The sequence below is a fragment of the Hemitrygon akajei genome, chromosome 21 (genome assembly GCF_048418815.1).
Source record: "Hemitrygon akajei chromosome 21, sHemAka1.3, whole genome shotgun sequence".
Taxonomy (NCBI): domain Eukaryota; kingdom Metazoa; phylum Chordata; class Chondrichthyes; order Myliobatiformes; family Dasyatidae; genus Hemitrygon; species Hemitrygon akajei.
The window spans coordinates 62420378-62440016 of NC_133144.1; the positions used below are offsets into that span (position 1 = coordinate 62420378).

At 37.6% G+C, this 19639-nt stretch overlaps 1 protein-coding gene across 2 annotated transcripts in view; it reads right to left on the reverse strand.

Annotated features, from left to right (window-relative positions):
* The window catches only part of ogdhl (oxoglutarate dehydrogenase L), a 96827-nt gene that overhangs the window by 44685 nt on the left and 32503 nt on the right, over positions 1–19639 (reverse strand). For both annotated transcript variants that reach the window (XM_073025585.1, XM_073025587.1), the window contains exons 5-14: positions 18141–18256; positions 17408–17562; positions 14489–14635; positions 10851–10941; positions 7727–7906; positions 4355–4483; positions 3762–3941; positions 3445–3597; positions 2510–2612; positions 2181–2309 (exon numbers count right to left, since the gene is read on the reverse strand). In XM_073025585.1, coding sequence (XP_072881686.1) covers positions 2181–2309; positions 2510–2612; positions 3445–3597; positions 3762–3941; positions 4355–4483; positions 7727–7906; positions 10851–10941; positions 14489–14635; positions 17408–17562; positions 18141–18256 — 1383 coding nt within the window. The remainder of the gene's footprint in view (positions 1–2180; positions 2310–2509; positions 2613–3444; positions 3598–3761; positions 3942–4354; positions 4484–7726; positions 7907–10850; positions 10942–14488; positions 14636–17407; positions 17563–18140; positions 18257–19639) is intronic.

Below are 19639 nucleotides of genomic sequence, written 5' to 3' on the forward strand. Positions count from 1 at the left end.
TGAAGGACAACTGAATAGATGATGTGCTGACAAATGTTCATGATCACCGCAGAGTAGAGGCATTTAGAGTGCTGTGATTACATAATATTGTTGTAAATCACAAATGCTTCCAGTACCATTTGAATTCAAATAATGAAGTCAGTCTGTCAAATTTATTAGTAGCATATGCTTAAATGTACAATAAAATCTAATGAAAGCTCGTACAGAAATGTTTTTCAAATAGTATCATTATTAAGGAGGGTTTTAATATCTTGCTAAGCACATGAAAATAAGTAACAATTAATAAACAGCCATTGGTTGTTATATATCAATGCTAAAATAGTCTGTGCAAAATATGTCACATGAATAACAAAACAGGATAATAGCTTTAGGAGAACTGTGGCTCCCTTGGACATGCATTCAAAACATTTATTTAATCGTATTGCTTCCCAGAAGTAAAACCCTGGGTGTTTAATTTGAATTTGTAGAGATTGACTGTGCTGTATCCTACAGTCTTCTCATATTATATATTTGTTTTATTTCATGCATTACAAGAGCCAGTATATTTTAGTTCCATACTATAGATCCAAAATGTGCAGAAATGAAAATGTGATTTTGGTGAAATATTACTCTGGAGAATTTCTTATGGTATGAAGCTGTAATGGTTTCCTGGAAATAAGTCTGTGATTAGAATAACTGCACAGACAATTACCACTAAGGATGGGCTGCTGTTTACATCTCCACCTGGAACGATGTATGCACAGTAAAATGGGAACAGTAATTTCATGGAACCTGAGTAAACCTTTCATTCATAAACCGAATGTTTATTGACATTACATCATATTTACTACTTCAGTGGTAATGCAGATAAACAATCTTTCCAAGTAAAACTGAAAACTTTCAATAAATTGTAGCTCTGACAACAGTACAAATAAAATTGTAGTTTAGATTCTTAACAGTGGCATCCTTCCCTCGCCTACTGCCTTCCAATTAGCTCTTGTTTTACAGTTGGGGCAAATAACAGTGCTCCCTAGTAGCTTCTAAAGGAAGCTGCCCTCAGTTCTAGTGACCTCTTTTTCCACTATTAGCTGTCTGGCATCAGTCTAAGAGCTGTAAGGTCATCAAGCTGACTGAGTAGTTAATCACCTTGTAGAATTCTCACAGACAGTAGACCAGGAAAGAAAGTACACAATGTTAAATTAAGCCTTTAACTATTTTACTGAGCCCGAGAAAAAAAATTGGAACATGCAGTTAAGATCAATGCCAAGAATTAAAGACAAAATTTCATAAGTGTAATGGATTCTAATTTTTAAAATTTAATTTAAAATACTCATTTCCAAATGATGAGAGTATTTTAAAGATCAATTTTAATGTTTCACAGAAAAATTCCCAGGTTGGTAGGACATTTCAGAAGCACTAGATAATTTATATAGTGTCTCTGTAATTTACATATATTTATATATACAATATGTCTAGACATAATTTCTAAATGTTGGTTGCAATTATATTTCTAAGTCCATCTTAGATTTTTCACCAAAATAAATACAGCATGATCAAGACTGGAAGAAGAGGTTATGATCTCCAGATATAATAAGCATCTATTAGATCATGTATAAAACGACTGACAAGGAAACATGAACCCTACTCTACTCAAAATGCACTGATGTTAATATTACATCAGTGGTGACACCCAGCTGATCAACTGTGGTAAGCTTATGTTTAAATGCAGTTCAACGAGTGTTATATTAATGGAATAATTTATTTATGCTACCCTGAATAACAGATGGTGCATGCATTGACCAATACAAATATGCAAGTGACACTATTTAAAAACTGTTTGCTTGAAGCATGGTGTGGTGTTTAACAGCCACACAACATGCATGCGACTGATGCTAGACAGATAATGTTTGGCATCAGCTACTTATCCCAATTAAGCAGCATAGTGTCCCAAATAAACTAAGGGAATCCTGGTTATTTTCGCAATTTGTTTTTGTTCTTTAAGAACGTCCCAAATAAGCAGCTGCCCCAAATAACCGATGGCTGATTAACCAGAATCCACTGTATAAGCAATTGAAAACATTATCACTCCACAATTAACAGCAATTATGTATTGCTCTTCTACATATCATGAACTATATTAAAACATTGTCATATATCACATTGTCTCATCAAAAATGTAATTCACTAATAAAAACACATACCTCTATGAATAATAAAATTTTTGACTGGCACTGAACTGGCTACATTCCCAATATGCTCCAGAACGTCCAGGGAAAGGCCGGTTGGAGGACAAGTCATACTTTTCGGCTCGCCAGTCAGAGTGAAGAAACCTGAGACAAAAAATATATATATTTTTTAATATAAATCACTGATTCATAAAACTGTGCACTTCTACTTGTGTGTTATTTGCCTATTACAATACTCTTGCAAAAAGAGAACAGTTTGTTCAATATACTCCTTTAGATCAAGTCTCAGTTACTCTCCCCTTCCATTTCATTCTCATCCTTAAATATTTGCATATATTGCCCACCTGGCCAAGGGGAATCTAGCCACTCTTTAATTTGAAGAATTTTCTCATCTTTTGCTCTGGTATAAGCTTCTTCACAAATCCTGTCATAATCTGCAACGTCTTCCTGCAAAACACAATCATATATATATATACACATACACATTAAACTAGCTAGAAGATCTGCAAGTTAGTTTGTAAAGATCATAAGTTGCTAATATCAAAAGAAACCCGTTAAACAATAATATGAATTCATAATTTCTTACTTAAATAAGTAAATGCAATAATCATTAAATTGATCATCACAATTTACACAAGTCATTAATCATAAACACTACTGACAACTTTATCATCTTAAAATATTACTGGTTGCGTAATGGCACTGCAAATTAGGGAAGCATGCAAGACTCCTCTGCCAGTTATTTTTTAGTTTTACACAGTTCCATTTGTGGGTCTTTCATTTGTTCAATGAAGAGGCACCATCTGAAAGGAGGTCCAGTGTCCACTACAAGAACATAGGGGAGAAAGATAACTTCTAAGCAGGAGACACTAGATCATGTCAAATCCTTCTGGTTAATTTGATATCATCAAGAAATTTGTTATTCCTCTTTGCACTATGTGGTGCATCAGGATTAACCTTGCCGTTTCTTCAGCATTTTGTCTGTTGCTAACTCGATGCTCAACCTAGCATGGATGGAAAGCGTATAAGGAGCCAGCCAGATTCAAACCTGGGACCACTTGCCTCAAAGTCTAGTCCTAATGTCACTACTCCATAGGCCGGCATTACTGAGCAATATGGCATTTTGAGAATGAATTGCAAACACAGGTCACACAGCAAGTCACAGACTAGATTTAGATCAATGTTATTTTAAAGGCAAAAGGAGCCCCATCTATGCATGCTACCTTTAACAAGATCACCAGAAGTTTCAGATGTAACAGGTAACCAAAAATATGCAGACCTCATACTCCTGTAGTGTCAGAACCCCTTCTGATATTAGTTTATCCGCATACTTCTTGAGAACAGACACTTGCCGGTGGATCTGTTTGTACATGAGAGGCTGCGTAAACATGGGCTCATCCACTTCATTGTGTCCTCTTTTCCGATAGCACACCTATAAGTAACAATAACAAGGATATAACCATCTGCAATATAACAGACATTGTTATTCAGAACTTAAATTAAATACAGGTATAGTTGCCATTCAGACTGTTTTAAGAAGTCTATTATTCAACACCCTCATTAATATGCTCTGCATTGGACAAAAGATGGAATTACCAGATCGATTACAACATCCTTATTGAATGTGCTCCTCCACTCTGCAGCCACTTTGCACACATAGTTCACTGCTTCTGGGTCATCAGCATTTACATGAAAGATCGGTGCATTCACAACACGAGCAACGTCAGTAGGGTAAGGAGATGAACGAGCCACACGAGGATCGGTGGTAAACCCAATCTACAAAGTTACAAATTACTTTCAATATTAAAAACAGAAAAATGAACCATCAGGTTGAACCAAACTGCACAATGCTGACCTTCACATAGCAATGGAACACTATGGACCACCTCTTGCACTACCGTGGATTTATATTTGATTGTGTCTGGTTTCTGCATTAAAGACTTGTTTTCTCACAATCTTTTTTACTCTCTCTCTCATCTTGCATAATTTATATTCAGTGTGTTGTCTGTACCCATGTGCCTGTGATACAAGCAAGTTTTGTTTTGTTGTGCCAATACCACACAGTAATTTATGCACATGACAGTAAAATCTACTTGAATGCATTTCACTGGTTCAAAACAATGCAGCACCTCACTAACTTCTCTGTGTCATATTCTACTGTATATTAAGTCAAATGCGCCTTTTCTTACCTGGTTGTTTACAACTACATGGATTGTACCGTGTGTGGTATACGACGGCAGATCACTAAGATGAAATGTCTCATACACAATGCCCTGGCCAGCAAAAGCAGCATCACCATGTAGAAGGATGGACATCACCTTTAAATTTAAAATTTCTTTGAATTAGTCACTACATTCCTTAGAAATTGGTGAATGAATTATTACAACCTTCAGCCTTTTAACCATTTAAAGAATGGTAAGAATTATTTAACCCAATTAATACCTTTATTAAAATAAAACTGTATGTGAAGGGTCAGAGCTTTCTATTGACTTTATCAATACCTACTAAAAATCCACATGAACATCTACTGTATTACTGCCAACTTGTCAAAAATTCAATCAGGTTAATCAAACACAACTTGCCTTTAACAAATCTATGATATCATTCCTTTATTAATATACAATTAAAGTTACTTTTACATTTTCTCCAGTGGTAACCATTTTTAAAAGATTATCTACCAAGAGGGATCTATTTGCTTGAAGGGTTACCCAACAGCTTCAAAAGGTTGGTATATAAAGTGACAGTCAGGCTGAATACAGAAAACTCAAGAACAATAAAGGAATATGGACCTGTTATGTGTATTTTGCTTCCATTCAGCAACATTTTAGTCTGCAATAAGATTCAATTGCACACTTAATACTTGCATACCATTGGAAGATTAGTGGGTTCTTTTTATACCAACTGCCTTCCTATTCTAGTTTTATTAATTCAGCCTGGCTCTTACTTATTAATCTTACCTTTGAATTAGGCAAGTAAAATTCTTGCTAATCAAACAAATCATACCTTTCCAATTTGGTAAACTGATCTAATGCTCCCCAGATTACAGCAGGCGAAGTATTGGTCACCTGGACAGTTGGAAAAGCAAAACCAACCGAGTTCCAGGCAGCATACAAAGCCTGTGGCCTCACAACAGTCTGGAAAATCTATCCAGCTGGTCACACAAACACTCATTCATATGTATATGTTTGGTTTTTGTAAAAAAGTGAGGATCTAAAGAAAGATCACACCTGGGAATCCTCCAAAAATAATTTCCTTGAAATAGGGTCAAATTTTACATCAATTAAATATGTAAATCATATAAATCATATAACAATCACAGCACGGAAACAGGCCATTCCGGCCCTCCTAGTCCGTGCCGAACTCTTAATCTCACCTAGTCCCACCTACCCGCACTCAGCCCATAACCCTCTACTCCTTTCCTATCCATATACCTATCCAATTTTACCTTAAATGACACAACTGATCTGGCCTCTACTACTTCTACAGGAAGCTCATTCCACACAGCTATCACTCTCTGAGTAAAGAAATACCCCCTCGTGTTTCCCTTAAACTTTTGCCCCCTAACTCTCAAATCATGTCCTCTCGTTTGAATCTCCCCTACTCTCAATGGAAACAGCCTATTCACGTCAACTCTATCTATCCCTCTCAACATTTTAAATACCTCGATCAAATCCCCCCTCAACCTTCTACGCTCCAATGAATAGAGACCTAACTTGTTCAACCTTTCTCTGTAACTTAAGTGCTGAAACCCTGGTAACATCCTAGTAAATCGTCTCTGCACTCTCTCTAATTTATTGATATCTTTCCTATAATTCGGTGACCAGAACTGTACACAATATTCCAAATTTGGCCTTACCAATGCCTTGTACAATTTTAACATTACATCCCAACTTCTGTACTCAATGCTCTGATTTATAAAGGCCAGCGTTCCAAAAGCCTTCTTCACCACCCTATCTACATGAGACTCCACCTTCAGGGAACTATGCACTGTTATTCCTAGATCTCTCTGTTCCACTGCATTCCTCAATGCCCTACCATTTACCCTGTATGTTCTATTTGGATTATTCCTGCCAAAATGTAGAACCTCACACTTCTCAGCATTAAACTCCATCTGCCAACGTTCAGCCCATTCTTCTAACCGGCATAAATCTCCCTGCAAGCTTTGAAAACCCACCTCATTATCCACAACACCTCCTACCTTAGTATCATCAGCATACTTACTAATCCAATTTACCACCCCATCATCCAGATCATTTATGTATATTACAAACAACATTGGGCCCAAAACAGATCCCTGAGGCACCCCGCTAGTCACCGGCCTCCATCCCGATAAACAATTATCCACCACTACTCTCTGGCATCTCCCATCTAGCCACTGTTGAATCCATTTTATTACTCCAGCATTAATACCTAACGACTGAACCTTCTTAACTAACCTTCCATGTGGAACTTTGTCAAAGGCCTTGCTGAAGTCCATATAGACTACATCCACTGCCTTACCCTCATCAACATTCCTCGTAACTACTTCAAAAAATTCAATAAGGTTTGTCAAATATTAAATCAAGTTTTGTTGTTATCTTGGCTACCATGATTCAATATAACAAATTGGCATTTTTGCCTGTATTCACATTTTCTTCCTGGATAATGGTAGTTTTAGGGGAATGGTGATAAAGAAAGATTAACATAACCTTTAGTTGTTACTCATTTGTAGTTTATGCAACAAAAAGAGCTTCCTCTGATAGTGCATTTAAGAAGCTCTTAGATAGGCATGTGGATGATAAAAAGGGTTACAATAACATCTAGTCCTACATAACATACCAGAGTAGAATAAAAGGTCAGCATAACATCATAGGCCTAAGGGCTTGTACTGTGTTGTAGTGTTCTATATATCACTTGTCCTAAACTTCTGTTACTCCTCCACAGCTATCCAGCTGTGATAGGAGATGGTTTGAGCATTGGGCTAGCAACACCACCCTGTAAAAACCCAGACCTAAAGCAGCAACAGAAGTTCCAAAGACCTTATCCCTGGGAGAGGAAGGATCTTCAATGGGCTCCATCTGGGGACAACTAGAAAGACTGGCCCAGGACAGAGGATTCTGCTGAGGTGCTGCTGGCAGCCTCTGCCCCAGTAGGGATAATGGGCATAAGTAAACAAACTTCAGAATTAACTTTGTAGATAAATATTTTAACAGAAAATAATTTTGTTAATTGGCTGATTGTTTGAAAAAACAAACTGCCTGGGAAATAAGGTTTCATTTTGTCCAATGTGATATTACTAATGTTATCAAAAATAATGAAATATTAATTACAATTTCAAAAGATATGGAAAGAATGTCATAATACATAAGGGATCTCATTTGAAGATACCACACAAATCATTTTCAAACCAGCTTTCATAATTTCCCAATTCATGCTTAGTTATCATAAACAAACTTCTAAATAGTTGTTCTCCATATAGTTGCAAAATAATATTCATAAATATTTCAGACTAGCAGCAAAGAGTGTATTTAATTAAGATTACAAATCTAGGAAGCTATTTGGATCTTTGTTAAATATTGTACCTTTTTGCCTGTGGTATCTCCACGATAAAACTGCTCTGCTTTGGTTTTACCCTGTACCACCGGATTGACTGCTTCCAAATGCGAAGGATTTGCCACTAGTGACATACTTATATGTTTGTTAGTTGCTCGATTGACTCTTTCCTGATATACACCAAGGTGGTACTTAACATCTCCTGAACCCTGAATGTCAAAAGAAGTAGCTTCAGATAAATAAATCCTCATTGAAAACAATGCTATTGATTAGTCCGCAAACAAAATAAGAATCACATGAGAGACATTCTGATTGCTCTTAGATGTTTATTTTTAAAGTTACCTTGAAGGTGGGGATGAATCAGCATATAGGAAGGAGACTGAAAATCTGACTAAGTGATGCCATAACAACAACCTCTTACTCAAAGTCAGCAAGATCGAGGAGCTGATTATAGACTTCAGGAGGTGGTAACCACAGTCCATGAGTCAGTCCTCATCTGAGGATCAGAGGTGGAGAGGGTCACCGACTTTAAATTCATCACTGTTATTATTTCGGATTATCTGTTCTGGGCCTAGCACGCAAGTGCAATTATGAAGAAAGCACAGTCGTGCCTCTACTTTCTTAAGAGTTTATGAAGATTTGGCATGACATCAAAAACTTTAACAGACTTCTGTGTGTGTAGTGGAGAGTATACTGATAAACTGCATCACAGCCGGGTATGAAAATACCAAAGCCCTTGAATGGAAGATCCTACAAAAAGTTATGGAAATGGCCCAGTCCATTATGGGTAAAACCCTCACCACCATTGAGCACATCTACATGAAACACTGTCGCAGGAAAGTAACATCCATCATCAAGACTCATGAAGGGTCCTGATGAAGGGACTCTGCCCAAAACATTTACTCTTTTCCATAGTTGCTACCTGACCTACTGAGTTCCTCCAGCACTTGGTATGTGTTGCGTAGATTTCCAGCATCTGCAGATTTTCTCTTGTCCATCATCAGGGTCACCCACCACCTGGACGTGCTCTTTCCTCACTACTGCAATCAGGAAGGTGATAGAGGAGTCTCAAGACTCACACCACCCAGGTTCAGGGATAGTTATTACCCCTCAACCATCAGGCTCTTGAGCTAAAGAGAATAACTTCATTCAGCTTCACTTTAACATTGAAATGTTCCTACAACCTATGGACTCACTTTCAAGGACTCTTCATCTCATGTTCTCAATAGTTATTGCTTATTTATTATCATCTTTTTGTATTTGCAGTTTGAGTCTTTTGCACACTAGCTGAATGCCCAAGTTGGTGCGCTGTTCCATTGATTCTATTATAGCTATTATTCTATTATGGATTTATTGAGTAAGCTTGCAAGAAAATGAATCTCAGGGTTGTACAAAGGGACATGTATGTACTTTGATAACAAATTTAATTTGAGGCTAGTATAAATGTGATTGCTTTATTCTATTATTTATGACTTTTTATACATAACCTAAATTTAACTGCTCAAAAATTAACACCATATTCACCAATATAGCCTATATTCATTCCTGTTTATCAATAACAGAAAAGCGTATAGACTGGCACAACATCGTGGGCCAAAGGCCCATACTGTGCTGTATATAGATGAAATATTAAGTAGATGCCCCAGCTGCACTCTCAGGCAGTTGTAAATAAGTCTACAGCACTGTTTCAGAGAGCTGGGAGTAAATACCCAGTAACCTAGCTAATTACTAGTTCTAAAAAATAACTTTTCAAAATTGATAAACTGATCACTGTAACACTAGCATTTATGGACTTTATGCATAAACTGGCTGCTTCATTGTCTGTAACTACAATCCAAAAGTTAACTGCAAAATGCTTTGGGATGATTTGAAAATAACCATGTAAATGCAAGTCTCTCATCTGAAATTTTAAATCAAAACAGAATGCAATAAAACATGTTTCAAATTCTAAATCAGGGGTTCCCAACCTTCTTTATGCCATGAACCAATACCACTAAGGGGTTCGTGGAGTCTAGGTTGGAAACTCCTATTCTAAATAGTCTTGAGTGGGTTGGAACATATACAAATTTCTTAAGAATACTGTACATAATTTGAAGTAACGTTCCCTCTAATTTTTAGTAGAGTGTGCACAAAAATCTTATGTTGTGCAAATTTTTTTCCTGTGACAAAAGTATGTGCGCACCGAATGCACACATGGCACAGTTTATGTAGGTTTACAAAATATTTGACATAAAACTCCACAGAATAACAACAAAACAACATACATATTTTTTCTCTCTTGTCTTTGGCATTTAGCCATTCTTTGATCTCCTCTGGGCTTGATCGTTTTCGCTCTTGCTCATCTGCACTAACCGTAACATGCATAGCACTCCTGTAACGGGTAATGACGGGTTCTGTTGCCTGAGCTTTTGTACACCATCCAAATGTAATTTACTTGCCAAATGACACTTCAAAACATCAAGTTTCCAAATATCATCTCACTTCTTTCCACCAGCAAATTCTCCAGCAACTTTCACATCACGACAATACAAACAGATAACTCCAGTTTCCGAATCATACATAAATATTTCTCGTAGCTGAACATTCATGACCTCATGAGCTTTTGGTGTAGCAGTTTCTACTATTTTGTTAAGCCATTCAACTTTAAACAAATTTGCAGTTCTTTTGTATTTCACACCCTTCGCTTCTTTTGAATTTGACAATAGTGAAGCAATATCTTTTTCAATAAAAATTTAGTAAGCCATCTACAGGATTTGAAACAGATCTTTGTAAACTTTATGATATGAACACTGTCCACCAAGGATGGCTGCCACTGTGACACAGCTGTACAAACCAGAACAGGAAAGGTGAGGTGACATAAATTAGTGACGTGCATTGTGGTATCTGAAAAACCAACTAACTAGTTACAGAAACATTTAGCTAAAAGATTATTTTCAATAAGTATAATTATTAATTACCACATTATTTTAGGTAACTAACTTCTTGTGCGCACATTAATTTCCTTTATGCGCTGGTTGAAAAATTTGTGCACGCGCACTGCTTAGAGGGAACATAGATTTGAAGTGAAAGTATGTGCTTATTTTGATAAAGGCAAAACAAGATTTTAAATGTAACTACACAAATTAGACATTATCTAAAACATTTGATGCTCACCTCCTCTGAAGCTTCCAATTTTGGGTCAAATTGGCAGAAAATCTGTTCCAAATCCTTCCGGATGACATTAGCCAACACATTTAACCGGCCTCTGGAAAGGTTTCAACTTTTTTAATGTACAAAAATTATTTTTCAAGAACTTTTCAATAAAATAGTAAAGAAACAAAGAACACTATGGAATTGAAAATCCTTATTCTGTCAAATGTCTAATATTCCAGAATGCAAAATATTTATTGAATTACAGAAAGATTACAACATACAAGGAAGACATTTGTCCCATTAAGTTTCTGTTAACTCTAAGAACAATCTGGTCACATTGCTTCTGAATGCTCCAACTGGATCTGCATTTTACCATCACAGGCAGTGCGTGTCACGCGCTAATCAAATCCTGTAGAAGAAAAATTCCTCAGATCACTTTCACTCTAATTTGTGACACCTTAGCAATGAGAATGTTTCTCTCTGTCTGCACTGGTTATATGCTTCATTCACAGAAGATGGACAGAAAAAAAGAAACTGTAGTTTCGAATAGAGAAAAAAATTCTTAAATGCTTCAGAGGTTAAAAGTAATTCTACTTAGCTGGACTAATGATCAATAAGGAGGCTATTGGCTCAGACTCTCTCCAGTTCCTTGCAAAATTCAAGATTTTCTCAAAGGAAGTGCTACATCATAAACACAAAATACTCTGCAGATGCTGGGGTCAAAGCAACACATTCAACACGCTGGAGGAACTTGGCAGGTCGGGCAGCATCCGTGGAAACAAACAGTCAACGTTTTGGGTTGAGACCCTTTGTCAGGACTGAAGAGGAAGGGGGCAGGGGCCCTATAAAGAAATTGAGGGGAGGGTGGGAAGGAGAAGGCTGGTGGGTGCCAGGTGAAAAATCAGTAAGGGGAAAGATCAAGGGGTGGGGGAGGGGAAGCAGGGAGAGGATAGGCAGGAAAGGTGAAGAAGGAATGTAAGGGGAAAGCACTATGGGTAGTAGAAGGAGGCGGAACCATGTTGGAGGTGATAGGCAGCTGGAGGAGGAGGCAGAGTGAAACTGGGATGGGGGAAGGGAAGGGGAGGGAATTATCTGAAGTTGGAGAATTCAATGTTCATGTCGAGGGGCTGGAGGCTACCCAGACAGTAGATGAGGTGTTGCTCCTCCAACCTGAGTTTGGCCTCATCATGGCAGTACAGGAGGCCACGTATGGACATATCCCCAATCTGTGACATCGTAGCAGTTACAGACCGCTATTATAGTACCAGTGATATGGGTTTAATTCTGCCACCATCTGTAAGGAGTTTGTATGTTCTTCCTGTGTGGGCTTCCTCTGGGTGCTCTGGTTTCATCCCACATTCCAAAGGCACACAGGTAAGTGGATTAATTAATCATATGGGTGTAATTGGGCGGCATAGGCTTGTTGGGCCAGAAGGGCCTGGTATTGTGCTGTACCTCTAATAGAATTCCTATCTGAAAATTGAAGTCTTAAGTTTCCTAACAACTATCAACACTAATACTGAGGAATCCAGAAGAAAATCAGTTGGGTTAGACCTGTCACAGAAACAATATTTCTGTCATACTGAGGTCCAAATGTGAGGTAAAAAATAACTATAATTGTACAAAAAGAATTAAACATTTTCAATTATTTCTAAGTGTTTATAAATGATTCTGTTTCCTGGTCTGCAGCTAGGGTCAGATATATATACTTTCAAAAGAAGCTTAATAAAGTACAACAAAATTGGTTCTGAGAGGATAATTAAACCCTTGGGGTAAAGGCAACGGCATAAAATTGGCTAAAGGATAACAAGTTGTTCTTTATGGTAAATGGCCATTTTCTGACTTCATGCAAATATACACATGATCCCCAAGGTAGTTGTAGTTACATATCAGTGATGCCCATTCAAATATACAAAGCACAGTTTGAAAAAAATAAATAAATGACAAAAACTTGCAAACTTGTGGTAAAAACTTTTGGTAAATGCAATGGCATACAGTACAGGCCACAATAAAGGCTCAAGGGTATAGATATCCAAATCCTTCAAGGCAGGATAGGCTAACAAAGCTATTGTTACAACATATGGATTCCCTAGACTTTATAAATTATGGTCTACAAAAGCCAGCAAGTTATGTCAAATGAAAAATACAATCATTGCTCCCAATAGCTGTATTTTCAATTTTGGCCATCACATTAAAGAATGATGATGATGCTGATTTCAGACAGATTTATTAGAGTGATTCCAAGAAAGGTTAGAGTAAAGATGATAATTTAAATGATAATTAAATTAGACACACTGTGGTTGTCCTGCTCTGCACAGAAAAAGCAACATTTTGATAAGTAATTCAAGAGAAACTTGGGAATGATTGAAAGATCAATAACAAGACACACAACTTTTCGGTGATTTGGAAATGAGACATCAAAGAAAAATACCTATGGATTTAATGATTAAGATTTGGAATACATTGCTTCTTGAGCTCCTAGAAACAATAAAAGGCTTCAAAAGTAATTTAACAATGAGAAAGAAAATAATTGTATAGATACGAGGAATATAAACTATTCTGATAAAATACCAAAATCTCAATAAATTAGCAATTTTGAAACTACATCTTTGCCAATGTCTTTGCAAGTTTTGGAAAACAGTCTTAATATGCAAAATTAGAGGAGTTGATACCAAGAAAAATAGTGGAAAGAACTTCAGCAATAAAATTCCAAATCAAGCATAAATGAAACAGTTTAACTAATCCTTTATTAGTTCAGTAAGCGAAAAAATCTGTTATGCTGCAATGTCTTCAATTATAGCATTCCTAAAAAACAAATCATATTCCAACCCAAAATACAAATTAAAAATACCAATAAAACACATAGGAAATTTATTGTTTTTGCACAGTTCTGCTTAACAGGTGAAAAGGTAGAACAATTTCTGCACACAGGTCACATGATCAGAACATACTACAGAAACGGCCATCTGGTGTAAACTGCTCCAAGCAATTAAGTTCATTTGCCCATGTAGGTGACGGAGTGGAGATTCATCTCTACAAGAGGAGGTATAAGAAGCTCCTTCCCTCCCCTAGCCTGCAGGTCACCGTTGGGCAAAGGTGTAGCGACTGCTTAGCCCCACCTCTCTATCAGGGTCATGTGAAGGCATGGGAGCAGGTGGTGGGTGGTCATATAAGCAGCAGGTGCATGTCACAAGTCCTGGTTATGCGACCACTGATAACAAGCAAACATCTTTGAAGAGTATTGATAATGGGTGGGGTCATCTGTCTTGTAAAGACACTGCCCAGAAGGCAATGGCAAACCACTTTTGTAGAAAAATTTGCCAAGAACAATCATGGTTATGGAAAGACCGGGATCACCCTGTCATTTGTCATGGCACATAATGATGATGTTGTCCAGAACTGCGCTGGTAAAAGAAGGCAGATTCCCTTATCTGCTGATAAGAGCAGGTAGGCATGCAAGTCCAATCATGAGAACGTGGTGAGCCTGGCCATTATACATACAGCAACCACTGTCAATGTAAGCAACAGATCTGCTGAGGACCATGGTAAAGGGGGGAAAAGCTGGAGAACCTTCCTGCTGATTATGTATAGTACTTTTTGAAAAAGATATGCTTGAGTAGACGCAAAATGCTTTAAGAAAATGAAAAAAAAATTCTTACCTGTGTGGCATTCCCATGATCACGTTGTCTACTCCCATGGAAACAGACACGTCAATGATGGTCTTTAAGGCTGGAATTAACACCTCACATCCTTCCACACCAAACCGCTTCTCAGATGACCATTTCCTTGCAAGAAACTCTTCAAACCTTTTAACCATAAAGATCTAATTATCTCTGGTTACCCAATTGCTTTGACAGGAAGTTGAGAGTGGGAACTAACTAATCTTGCAGGTCACCTGCATGTCCCAAATAGGTGGCCCTTTGCACGGCCATATGGCTACAAATGATAATTTGGTTCCATGAATGCTAGGTCTAAAAAGAATGCAGAAAGGGGAAATGAGGTATCTAATATGCTTATGAAACATTTCTTCCACTAAAAAAATTTGTGTGTCTATTTACCCAAGGACTTGATACACAGGTTTTATTGAGTCAACATCCATTATGCCTCTAAACTCTTTAGCATAAAAAAGTAAATCCTTAAAACCTATCACTCTAATGAGTTTGTGTACACTTTTGGGATGGGCAGGTAGTTATTAAAATACTGGTTAAGTGAGAGCAAGGAATTAAGTCACTTAACACACCTTCAAAATTGCTACTGATACTTTTCTACCAGAGAGCCTTAAATATTCTTAAATACATCATACACCGAGAAAAATGCTATATGATGCATAACTTCATATATAAATGCTACTTTATGGATGAAATCATTCATTGCCAACCGCTTGATCAACACATGTCCTACTAATGCTAGAAAATCAAAGTGTAGTCCTTATTTCAACTAAGAGTTATGATCTTACTGAATGGCAAGCAGGCTTAAAGGACCAAGTGGCCAACTTTACAGTGCCTGATGAGATCACAAGACAAAGGAGCAGAAGTAGGCCATTTGGCCCATCGAGTCTGCTCTGCCACACCACCATGAGCTAAACTATTCTCCCATCTAGTTCCAATTTCTGGCTTTTTCCCCATATCCCTTGATACCCTGACTAATTAGATACCTATCAATCTCCTCCTTAAACACCCTCAATGATTGGGCCTCCACAGCTGTATCATTCTTCTATACTCTAATGAATACAATCCAAGAGCCGACAAAAGCTCCTCATATGTTAGTCCCTGCATTCCAGGAATCATCCTAGTGAATCTTCTCTGAACTTTCTCCAACATCAGCACATCCTTTCTAAGATAGGGGGCCCAAAACTGCACACAGTATTCCAAACGGGGTCTCACCAGTGCCCCATAAAGCCTCATCAACACCTCCTTACTCTTATACACTATTCCTCTTGAAATGAATGCCAACATAGCATTCGCTTTCCTTACTGCCGATCCAACTTGGTGGTTAACCTTTAGGGTATCCTGCACTAGGACCCCCAAGTCCCTTTGCACTTCCGATTTTTGAATTGAGGGTTCAATCCTTTCCACTGTCTGCATGTAGTTTGTGCATTCTCCCCGTGGCCATATGGGTTTCCTCCAGGTGCTCCAGTTTTCTCCCATAATCCAAAGATACATAGGTTAGGATTAATAAATTATAGCATACTATGTTGGCGCTCAGATGCATGGTGACATTTGTGAGCTGCCCAGCACATCTTTGATACAAAACAATGCAGTTCACTGTACATGTGACAAATAAAGCTAATCTTTAAACACTTACTCTTAATAAGGATTAGGTTTGAACACAAGCTCCCACAGTATTAATAAAAAACAAAATTAACATGAACTATAATGAATTTCTTTAAATGAAGTACAATGCACAGTAACATCTTAGAGATAATTTCTAAAGTGTCCTTCATTTGTGAGCTTCCATATTAAATATACCAATACAGAAAAGCACATTTGGATTCCCTTCGTCATCTTCATGCCCATATAACTTATTACCGTAGATTCCGAATTATAAGCCGCTACTTTTTTCCCCACGCTTTGAACAGCTTTGAACACTGTGGCCTTTACTACGGTGTGGCTAATGCATGGTTTTTTTTCATGCCGCCAAAAACATTTTGCCTCGTAACAGTAGACCAATAAAATTGATGAGTAGTTCACAGAGGTCCAATGAAATTGTACGATAAATCAAGTGCACTTTCACAATTAAATTATTGTAAATCAGTCATTTGTACTCACCCTCATCAACATGGAAAACACTCGAAGAAAAGCATTGTGCTGCCTTTATGGCAGTTATTTAGTTTATAATATTTTCGCTTAGTAATTCATTTGTTAGTATTTTCTAGTTAAAGTTAGAAGTGTTTTAAGTATATTTGTTTTCTGTACTACATCCCGGGATGCTATGACGTCACATCTGGTTTCGCCGCGTCTTGTGGGGAAATATCGGTTTGCGATAAACGGAAAGGAGGGGGCGAGCGCATTAGACCCGCGCGATGATGCAGCTTTTAAGTTAAAGGCGATCAATAACTTTTCCTGGTAGGCTGCAGTATATATTTTTTTACCAGTCGTTAGGAGATATTGGAATGTTGTTCGTGCACTGTTCAGTAAAAAAGTATACGCAACGTAATTTGTGTGTTACCGATACGTATGTATATTTAAGAGTAGCCGTGTTACAGGCACGGTTCGAAAAAAAGCATTTGCAATATGTATTTGTTTATGTTACCATACGGATTTAATTAAAAGTTAAAAAATCCTCACGTGTAATATCTTTCTGTGTAAATATCTCATATTACAACGTGGGACACCTGCGGCTTAAAATCCGGTGCGGCTTGTACAAGTACAAAATTGATTTTCTTTCTAAAATTAGAGCCTGCGGCTTTTAATCAGGTGCGCTCTGTAGTACGGAATCTACGGTACTAATAGCACATTTATTACACAATTAATAAGAAGAAATAAACTGTGCAAATAGCTGCTCATTCACTATTGGATCAAAACAAAAAAACTTGATAACTGTAATAAGAATATTTGCAATATTAAAGCAGTTCGTACCTTGTTGAACGGATCAAACGAGCCAAGAGTCTTCTTTTCTCCTTGTTAGTAAACTGCAAAATATTTGGAGGCTCAAACTTCTGTCTGATCCATTGGCACTGTTCTACGTCATTTATAAACATGAACTCCAAGCCAATGTGCCTGCAGTAGGTCTCCTGATTCAAAAAAAAGAAATTCAAATATATTCTCCACTTGGTCCAAAGTAAAAGTTGCTTTTTCAGTCATCTGAATAGCTTTCAATTAAGCTAAACTTGATAATGCTGGGTCTTACATACACTCCTCAAATTAAGTCTCTAGACCATGCCAGGGCACTGTAAATTCTCTTTACAAGAGAAAAAAAGCCCAGATATGATTGCAGCTACACCAGCTGAATTGTGACTCTGCATTAGCATCTCCACTAATACCTAAACAATTGCAAAGCATCAATGTGTATGGCCTCATCTGATACGAGGGTAACAAGGGAGAGAATAAGCCATCTCTTCTTCACTTATCACCTCCATCTCTTCTTTTTGCTCTTTATTCCTTAAAACCTCTTGCTTTAACCATATTTTTATCACCTGTCCTCATATGTGCAAGTCTTCTGTCAAGAAACTTGGAGGATTCTACTACATTAGATACACATTGCTGCTAATAGCATACAAGGCTTTACAGTTGGCTACTAGATACATGAACCATACAGAACCCTTCCACTTCTAAAATATGGAAAATCATTCAAGTTTCATGATGTGCTCACCTCTAATCTTCTTATGATTTCACGCAATGAGACTGAATCTTCATTTCCCCCAATGAAGGTTGTTGTAGGAAGTCGAAAAACTTTATCCAAATCAGATTCATGCAGTCCATAAAACCCTGCAGAATTATGAATGAGTGAGAATGACAACAAAAGCACTTCACATAGATTAAATTAGAACCATACAAAGGAATTAAGAGGCTAAACTGTTTTATAAGAAATTAAGTAATATCACATCAGTGACTTCTAATAAAGATATACTTCTAAAACTTAAATAATCAAAGTTAAGGTCAAAAAAGACAAATAATACTCTGAATTCGAGAGACACACACAAAATGCTGGAGGAATTCAGCAGGCCAGACAGCATCTATGGAAAAGAGTACAGTCGATGTTTTGGGCCGAGACCCTTCATCAGGACTGGAGATAAAAAAGAGTCAGAGTAAGAAGGTGGGTGGAAAGGAGGAAGAAACACAAGGTAATAGGTGAAACCAGGAGGGGAGAGGGGTGAAGTAAAAAGCTGGGAAGTTAATGGCTAAAACAGAAACAGGGCTGGAGAAGGGGGGAACCTGATAGGAGTGGACAGAAAGCCATGGAAGAAAGAAAAGGGAGAGAAGCTGCAGAGGGAGGTGATGGGCAGGTAAGGAGATAAAATGAGAAGAAAATGGGATTAGGGGAAGCGGGTCATTACTGGAAGTTTGAGAAATTGATGTTCATGCCATCAGGTTGGAGGTTACCCAGACAGAATATGAGGTGTTGCTCCTCCAACCTGAGTGTGGCCTCGTCGCAATTTCTCCTCTTCCCCCACCTTCTTACTCTGATTCATCTTTTTTTTCTCCAGTGCTGATGAAGGGTCTTGCCCAAAACATTGACTGCACTCTCTTCCATAGATGCTGTCTGGCCTGCTGAGATCGTCTAGCATTGTGTGTGTTGCTTGGATTTCCAGCATCTGCAGATTTTCTCGTTTATGAATCTGAGAGATCTTGTTTTCTCAGCCCAAGGGACATTGTGCCAGATCACTTATCATGATTTAGAGTCTGTTTTAATCTGTAGGAATTGAAATACTTCAATGGAAATTCACTTTCCTTAAACTGATCTAAACACGAAAAGATCACTGTAATTGGAAAATAAACAAACTGTTCAGGAGCATTTATTACCCCTCAACCATCAGGCTCTTGAACCAGAGGGGACAACTCCATTCAATTTCACTCATCCTAATACTGAACTGTTCCCATAACCTATGGACTCGTTTTCAAGGACTCTTCATCTCATGTTCTTGATATTTATTGCTCATTTATTATTATGTTTGTTTTTCTTTCTTTCTGTATTTACAGTTTGTCGTCTTTTGCACATTGGTTGTTTGATTTGTTATGTGTGGTTTTTCAGTAATTCCACTGTGTTTCTTTGTACATACATAACCATAAGACATAGGAGCAAAATTAGGTCATTTGAACCATCGAATCTGCTCTATCATTTCATCATGGCTGACCCAATTTTCCCCTCAG